This window comes from Electrophorus electricus, chromosome 21 (assembly GCF_041902795.1).
Source record: "Electrophorus electricus isolate QZ-2024a chromosome 21, ASM4190279v1, whole genome shotgun sequence".
Lineage (NCBI taxonomy): Eukaryota > Metazoa > Chordata > Actinopteri > Gymnotiformes > Gymnotidae > Electrophorus > Electrophorus electricus.
This window is the reverse complement of record NC_137517.1, coordinates 15,346,098-15,355,000: the sequence shown is the minus strand read 5'-3', so window position 1 is coordinate 15,355,000 and position 8,903 is coordinate 15,346,098. Positions and strand designations below refer to the sequence as shown.

The 8,903-nt window shown below is 40.5% G+C and overlaps 1 protein-coding gene across 1 annotated transcript in view; it reads right to left on the bottom strand.

Annotated features, from left to right (window-relative positions):
- LOC113568886 (NACHT, LRR and PYD domains-containing protein 12-like) overlaps positions 1-8,299 on the bottom strand; it is a gene marked incomplete at its 5' end in the record, with an annotated part of 29,404 nt that extends 21,105 nt beyond the window's left edge. Inside the window, 4 exons of the mRNA XM_035521416.2 lie at positions 147-1,923; positions 2,080-2,284; positions 2,420-2,477; positions 8,262-8,299. Coding sequence (XP_035377309.2) covers positions 147-1,923; positions 2,080-2,284; positions 2,420-2,477; positions 8,262-8,299 — 2,078 coding nt within the window. The remainder of the gene's footprint in view (positions 1-146; positions 1,924-2,079; positions 2,285-2,419; positions 2,478-8,261) is intronic.
- Between the last annotated feature and the right edge of the window lie 604 nt (positions 8,300-8,903).

Sequence of the window (8,903 nt, the reverse complement as noted above, 5' to 3'; positions counted from 1 at the left end):
AACACCTTAAATACTGATTATGGTACATGATACATTAGTTACAAAGGGATTCAAGAAACGCTCGGCAATGAACAAAGGACTTTACAAAAGAGTTAATGATATACTGATCCCAGTGCAGTAACGTGTTTATGAATGAAAATACTCACAGAGCTTTTCTGGATGCTGTGACCACTGGCAGCAGTCTCAGTAGACATTCCTCAGATGGGTCATATTTCCACACGTCAAATTCATCCAGCTCCTCTTCTGAGTTCAGCATCATAAACACCAGAGCTGACCACTGAGCAGGAGAGAGTCTGGCTCCAAAGAGATGACGGTCACCGTCTCTGCTCAGGTATGTTTGGACTTCTTGTACTAGAGAATGATCCTTCAGTTCATTCAGGCAGTGGAACAGATTGATGGATTTCTCTGGAGAGGGATTCTCCCTGATCTTCTCCTTGATGTAGCTGGCTGTTTCCTCTTTGCTGTGAGAGCTGTTTTCTGTCTGTGTCAGTAGGCCTCCTAAGAGAGTCTGATTGGACTCCAGTGAGAGACCCAGAAGGAAGCGGAGGAAAAGGTCCAGATGTTCATTCTCACTCTGTAAGGCCTTGTCCACTGCATTCATAAGGAAGACAGACATTGTTGATCTTTTGAAGTCATGTAGGACTGCAGTGCTCTGCTGTTCCAGCTCATTTCTGTTGTTGGAGATGAATGAGATAAATGCATATAAAGCAGCCAGAAACGCCTGAGCGCTCAGATGAACAAAGCTGAACACCTTCCCCAGGTGCAGCCAATACTCCTCTCTGAAGATTTGGGTACACACTCCTGAGTACACTGACACGTCTTTGACATCAATGCCACACTCTCTCAGGTCTTCCTCATAGAAGATCAGGTTACCCTTTTCCAGCTGTTGGAAAGCCAGTTTTCCCAGTGCCAGAATTGTATTTTTAGTCTGTTGAGGATCTGTGTCAATGTTTCCATGGTACTTTTTGTCCTTGTGTTTGATCTGAAAGATCAGGAACTGTGTGAACATCTGAGTCAGAGTCTTGGGGATCTCTTCACTCTCTGCTTCACCCAACATTCTCTCTAGAACAGTGGCTGTAATCCAACAGAAGACTGGAATGTGACACATGATGTAGAGGCTTCTTGATGACTTCATGTGTGTGATGATTCTATTGGCCAGGCTCTGATCAATGATCCTCTTCCTGAAGTATTCCTCTTTCTGAGGGTCATTGAACCCTCGTACCTCTGTTACCTGATCAACACATTCAAAAGGGATCTGATTGGCTGCTGCTGGTTGAGAGGTTATCCAGAGGAGAGCAGAGGGAAGCAGATTCCCCTTGATGAGGTTTGTCAGCAGCACATCCACTGAGGTCGACTCTGTTACATCCCACAAGTTCTCATTGTTCTGGAAATCTAGAGGAAGTCGACACTCATCCAGACCATCAAAGATGAAAATGACTTTGTAAACATCACAGTCTATTAATTGTAGTTGTTTTGTTTCTGGGAAAAAGTCATGAAGCAGATTCATCAGACTGAACCTTTTCTCCATCATCAAATTCAGCTCCCTAAAAGGAAGTGGAAATACGAAGATGACATCCTGATTTGCTCTTCCTTCAGCCCAGTCCAGAATGAACTTCTGCACAGAGACAGTTTTCCCAATTCCAGCCACTCCTATAGTCAACACACTTCTGATGGATTTGTCTTTAAAGAGGTCGTTGCATTTGATGGGTGTCTCCTGTGTTGCTGGTTTTCTGGATGCTGTCTTAATCTGTCTCACCTCATGTTCATTACTGACCTCTCCACTCCCTCCCTCTGTGATGTAGAGCTCTGTGTAGATTTCATTCAGAAGGGTTGAGCTTCCATGCTGAGAGATTCCTTCATTAATTCCTTTATATTTTTCCATCTGTTTGTTTTTGAGATTTTGCTGATATTCAGAGACCAGCTCTAATAAACAGAAGAACATGATGACAAATATTTTACTTTATGTTGTCAAACGCAATAGTCTTTTTAAAAAAGTAAGTAAAACAATTTGCCCAAACACAAAGGACAAGATTTAGTTAAAGTGATACTGCCATCATAAAGCCATGACAGAGCTCTTACTGGTATGTAGCATGTTAGCGAGGTCTGTCTGGTTCATGTTCCCCAGGACGTGCAGTGTGATCTTCAGCGCTCGCTCTATGACACTGCTCTGATCCTCCTCATCCTCCACCTCTCTCTCAGAGCATGCTGGGTAATCTGGACTCAGCAGCTTCTTAAACTTCTTCAGCTCCTTCTTCACCAGAGAAATGACTTTGTGCTCCAGCTCCTGGTTAGGAATAAACAGCAACAGACAATCAGAAAAACACCACCATGTTACAGAGAGAATGGAAAAAGTAATCTTATTACTTCTGTTACATCCTAAAACCCAAATATACTAGAAATCACCCCCACACTTACATACCTTGAATATGGACTCCAATTGTTTTCTGTAGGTGAGTTCTGCTTTTTCTCTTTGTACACTGTGGACAAACACAACAGACTTTTATGGAGGAATATGTAGCACATTCATACCTGCACAACACATGATTGTACAGACAAGTAGATATTATACAAGATTATATATTATCAACACTTGTGTTTCTGCATTTCATAACAGATCTGTGATGCTGCCTGGTGTGCGGCAGCAGAAAGGATCAGGATGCAGGTGTGAGTGTAGAAACTCAAAAAGACATTTAATAGAAAGTGAAAGTAAAGCAAATGTGCTAAACACACTGAACCACAAGAAGACAACAATCCACAAAGAAGAATACGAAGAACACAGGAACAGGAGCAGTATATACATGGAGGAATCAGGCAAGAGAATGACACAGAGACTAAGGACAAGTGGCAGGAATGGTGGGTGGAGTTAGGCTGGGGAGTGGCAGGAATGGTGGGAGGAGTTAGTCTGGGGAGTGGCAGGAATGGTGGGAGGAGTTAGGCTGGGGAGTGGCAGGAATGGTGGGTGGAGTTAGGCTGGGGAGTGGCAGGAATGGTGGGAGGAGCAGGGAGAAGGACAACACACAGATACAACAATAAACAAAGGACGACATGGGAAAGTAATAAAGACAAACGGCTCCGTTACAAGATTAATTGTAACTACATTTACCACAACAGCATTCATCAAAGTGCTGTGCAAAGTTAGGGAAAAAAATCTTACAAAAGAACCTGTGAAATGTAAAACAAAAGGAAAAGTGCCATAGAAAATAAACAAACATGGCAAGAGAAATCAAAATGCCAGAGTAAAGAGACGCATTTGAAGTCTGGACAAGAGGGAACAGAATTGATATTCAGAGGAAAACTGTTCCACAGCCTGAGTGTTGCAGCTGAAAAGACACAGTTACACTTCAGCTTTAGTCAAGATGTTGGAACATCCAACAGCAGCTTTTGAGACCTAGAAGAGCACACTGATGATCGATGATGGTTCATGTAATATTTTAAAAACAAACAAAAGTGAGCATTTGAGCAGCTGCAGTACAATCTGCACACGTGTGAGTTCCTGTTTATGCCCAGGCACAGGAAGTTACAGTCTATGTGAGGAGAAAAAAAAAAAAAAAGAAAAAGCTTCCAAGGTGCCAGTGAGTTCATCTTTATAAAATAAAAGCATGGATGACTTGTTCCTGAGCTTAAACAGATAATGTGATTTTGGGAAATTTCTCTGAACTGGTAAACATTATTCCTAATAACAGAATGGATTTGCTGATCAAATTGGAGATCTGGATCAAAGATAACACCAAGATTTTTGTATTTCTAGGAATAATACTAGGAATAAGAAGATTAAATCAACTACTACAGTGCAGCAGTGTTAACCCCTCACTATCCATGTTTACATGTGCACCCATGATCTTATATTAGTTTACAACTGTCTTACTTAGATATGATCATGTTAATATTACAGTCTGAATGTTATAGTGTGACATAGTGTCTTAGTTGACCTAAGATTAGCCTGATAAAAACATGTGGTCCAGGATAATATTAGCCAGACTATGTGCACATGTAAACACACACTGATCCACTGACTCTAAACATTTTTGCTGCATTTCTGGCAAAGCCTGATAAACTGTAATCAAGAGTTTCTTTGTGTCCAGTCATTAAAAGAGGAGCTCAGTAATGTTCAGTAATAGCATTACTACTGTAGCTAAATCCAGCTCATCTACCTACAGCTTGATCCTGCCCCCACTCCTCTTCTTAAGTGTTCTTCTGCTATTTCTCCCATGTCTCCTCATTAATGCTTCCCTTACTTCAGATTCTGTTCCTACAGCGCTCAAAACCTCAGCTTTAACTGCCATTCTTTATAAAACAGGACTAAATGCTGCACTACTTGATAATTACTGGCCCATTTCCAGTCGCCCCTGTCTAATCAGGGTTCCAGCCTCTCAACTACAATCTTTCTTAAATATTCAGGATCTATTTGAACCTTTCCAATCTGATTTAAGTATTATGTACAACACTGAGAGAGCCCTGTTACATGTTTTCAATGATCTCCTTCTCTCTACTGACTCTGGTGCCCTGTGTGTTCTCCTCCTTCTAGATCTTCTAGATAGAAGTGCTGTGTTTGACACAATTAAACCATAACATACTTATCGGCTGCCTCTCACATTGGGATTACTAATACAGTTCTTGAATGGTTTACCTTCTATATCTCTAATAGATCACATTTTGTCACACTTGGTAAACACAAATCACACACTGTTACCGTTACTCAAGATGTTCTCTAGGGATCGGTCCCTGGTCCTCTGCTATTTAATCTATGTTAGCCCTTGGTCAGATTATCCACAGGCATAGTCTTTGTTTCCACTGTTATGCCGATGACACTCAGATTTATATTAGAACCAAAACTAACACCACCTTATCACCTCCTGATTTACTCTCTTGTATCAAAGATCTCAAACAGTGGATGAACATAAACTTACCAAAATTAAATCTTACAAAATAAAACTTTACTTATTGGTTCTAAATCCACAATGGCCAAATGATCTATTTTAAACTCAGTGTGGATAGGTCTTGGTCAAACCCTCAACTGCAGTTTGGAACGTTGGTGTACTCCTCATTCTCCTTTGAACCCCACATCATGTCACTGGTTATAAATGTCTTTTTTTTCACATTCACAGTATCACTAGATTAGGCCCAAGCTCTCCAGACAAGGACCTGAAACGCTGGTTCATACTTTCATCACATCCCATCTTGATTACTGCAATTCTCTCTTCATTGACATCCCAGAATTCTCTTACATGTTAAAAAATGTCAGCCCACAACACCCTGATTCTACATCAGTTACACTGGCTCCCTGTCCCTCAACGCATTCAGTATAAACTCCTCTTGCTTACATTCAAAGCTCTGCATGGTCTTGCACCTCCCTACTTAGCTGAACTTCTACATCCATACTGCCCCACCCGTACACTTAAGTCTTCTGATGTAGGTTGTCTCTCCATCCCCAAGATCAGACTGGTCTATGTAGTGGCAGCTCTTTTGGTGTCAAGGCCCCAAAACTATAGAACACATTGCCACAATTTCTCCATCTCTGGTCTTCACTTTCTACTTTAAAATATCAACTTAATACATATCTCTTATCTCAACATTTTAATCACCTTTATTCTGTTAATAGTTGATAAATGAATGAGCTAAATGTGTTAATTAATGTGTCTTTCCATGTGTATTGCTATTTTAAAGCAACCTTGAATTTAAGAAATGCACTATATAAATTAAACGTATTATTATTTTATTATTACAATACATACTGAATACAGTATACAGTCAGCTTCAGAATACCTGGCAGTGTTTTTAAACAAAGAAGGTAAACTTTGGGGAAATATTGGTAAATGTACAGATGTGTTTTGTACTCTTGGTAAACGTACACCTGTGCTATGAAACTGAATTGGACTGTGCCGTAAAAGAGGCTGAAAATTAATATTTTAATAAACTATAACTATTTTTACACATCTGTAACTGCACTGTTCCAGCACACACCTCTCCTCATAGACACCTCCCTATGTTTGTGACATTGTGTGTGTGTGTGTGTGTGTGTGTGTGTGTGTGTGTGTGTGTGTGTGTGTGTGTGTGTGTGTGTGTGTGTGTGTCTCCCATGTATCACACTTACAGGTTTATTCTTTACAACAACTTGAGGATTTGACTGTTTCTCTCTAAAGAGGACACCCAGGTAGCTCCTCCAGTCCCTCATTACTTTGAGACTGGGTGACTGTAACTCACTCCTGGCTGCTTCCTCCATGTGTGTCTCTAGGCCCTTACAGCTGATCCAGAATGCAGCAACACAGCTGGTCTTAAACTTTCTGAAATTTATACTTATGTTTCATCCGTATTGTGTATTGTGTCTCAGTCTCAGCAGAGACGAATGTTTCTGGCAGTATCTGAGATCAGGATTATTTAAGATTGTTAGCTACTCGTACGATCCAAGGGTTTTCTGAATGGACTACAAAAGCACTTTAAAGAGATCTGTGTGGTTAAGGGCATCTACTAAATGCAATAAATATACATTTGTTCATATATACCAAGTAAATAACTATGCACTGCAAGTATGTTTATGAAGCATGTAAGATTTACAGTCTCACTGTTACAGAAGTGACATAAATAAAGCACTTTTGTAAGTCGCTCTGGATAAGATTGTCTGCTAAATGTTATAAATGTAAATGTAAACATCCTCATGTGAGCACAGAGAGGTTAGTGTCAAGATCACTACCAGGCTAAAGCCCTGGCTAAACTTGAAAAGAGGGCAGTAAAGGTGTGTTTTTATAATAATTGCACACCGGGTCACAGACCAACTCAAAATCAGTCACACAAATAAACAGCGCAGAATTTCATAAATTATTAGCTACATTTACATGCGCACCGTTGGTACAATACTAGTCTGACACTGTTACTTTAACTCACACACGATCGTATAAAATCACTGTCTTAGCCAGTTCAAAACACGTAGCCGAGTTGGACGTGTAAACACGTTCTGTCAGATCTACTGGTTCACAGTCCGAACTGCAGCCAAGATCTCCGATTAACGAGTCACGACCAAGACATTCACGCGCTTTAATCAATCACGACCAAAACATTCAGGCGCTTTAATCAATCACGATCAAGACATTCACGCGCTTTAATCAATCACGACCAAGACATTCACGCGCTTTAATCAATCACGATCAAGACATTCACGCGCTTTAATCAATCACGATCAAGACATTCACGCGCTTTAATCAATCACGACCAAGACATTCACGCGCTTTAATCAATCACGATCAAGACATTCACGCGCTTTAATCAATCACGATCAAGACATTCACGCGCTTTAACGAAGCACGACCAAGACATTCACGCGCTTTAACGAAGCACGACCAAGACATTCACGCTTTAGCTCGGAATGCGCCTATAAGCGAGACATTACAGTATTTTCTCGCTTAATTTTCTCAAAAGAGAAACAGAGTCATTCATGTTTTTGAAGAGCTTTGGTGTAGACAGGCACCTTTACTAACTTTATAAGTACAAAATACAGTTTACTAAAATGAGCAAATAATGCATAAAGTTTAAACCGTAATCTTACAGCACTAAAACAAACTCAAAAACGTGGGTGTAGTGAACAGTATCAGTCCAAAGTGGAAAAGAAGACAGGCAGGAAAAATGTGTTCTGTAAGTGCATAGTGGGTCACAGACTAACTCAATCACTGTCATACAAAGAAACTGTCGAAATATCACTTAATAATATTACTAATAAATATTATAAATATTACTTCTTTGGTTACACTGACATGCACACTATTGGTACAATACTAACCTCACACTGTCAGTCTAATTACGACATGATCGTGTAAACAGCACGGTCTTAGCCTGATAAAACAACTAGTCTACATCTAGTTGGACACCTAAACACTTACTGTTAGATCTACTGGCTCACAGTCCGAGACGTTTGTGACACTTCCTGCAGTACGACGCCTGTTCTATTTGCGCAGTTTGTTTCTGCGTAGAGGACGACATAGAAATATATGAAGTATACAGTGCGTTTATTAGTACTTTTTATACAGTTCATGTAAACATCTTGATTCGGAACAATTTCTTAGATGAGCCTAGAACGACTTTAGTTTGGTTATTCTGAATCAGACGACCTCCGTTCTGTTGCTGTATTCGTGTAGTGCAACAAAATGTCGCCGAAAAGCTTTACGTTTTCAGACAGTAACATATATTCTGTTAATATTAAACTTAAGAGGTTTTTCTTTGAGTAGTACAGGTTCATATAATTCTTGATTGACAGCTCAGATTCAGATACTCACCGGCTTTCTTTTCTAAAGATATTTACATTCCACTTCAAAAAATGGAGCACAAAAATTGAGTTTCACTTTCGCGTTAAACCGGGGCTGGACAGCCGTGACCAGTCACAACACTTTATCCAACCTCCTGCGGGGGAGAGAAATCAGAGCTACAGTATAGAACTGTATTTAAATAACACAGAATAGCGTAGAACAGTGACAGTAAATTACCAGTGGATTTTGGCTGCAGGAGAATTTTGTTTGTCATGCAGCTTCTACAGTACAGCTGTTCTGAGCAGACGTTTACTTAGATTTTCACACACACACACACACACACACACACACACACACACAGGTTATTAGTATATGTGTGATGCCTATTCTGTGTGTGGTTTAACAGTAAAATGGTGCCTTAACAGTGCACTATTCGGTGAAGTGCACACACAGATGGTGCCGGTGAGGTTGGCTGCCGTCACGACTGCTCTGTCCACACCTGGCACTTTTTTCGCTCTTTTCGCTCTTCCCGCTACCCCTGATTTCTCAGCAGCCCTTCTCTCTACACCACGACGCGTATCTCATACAGCAGAGACGCTCTTATTTATCTTAATCTATATAGCACTCGCCTCAAGCCGTCTCTAACCCCAGACCCAAGATGGCCGACGGAGA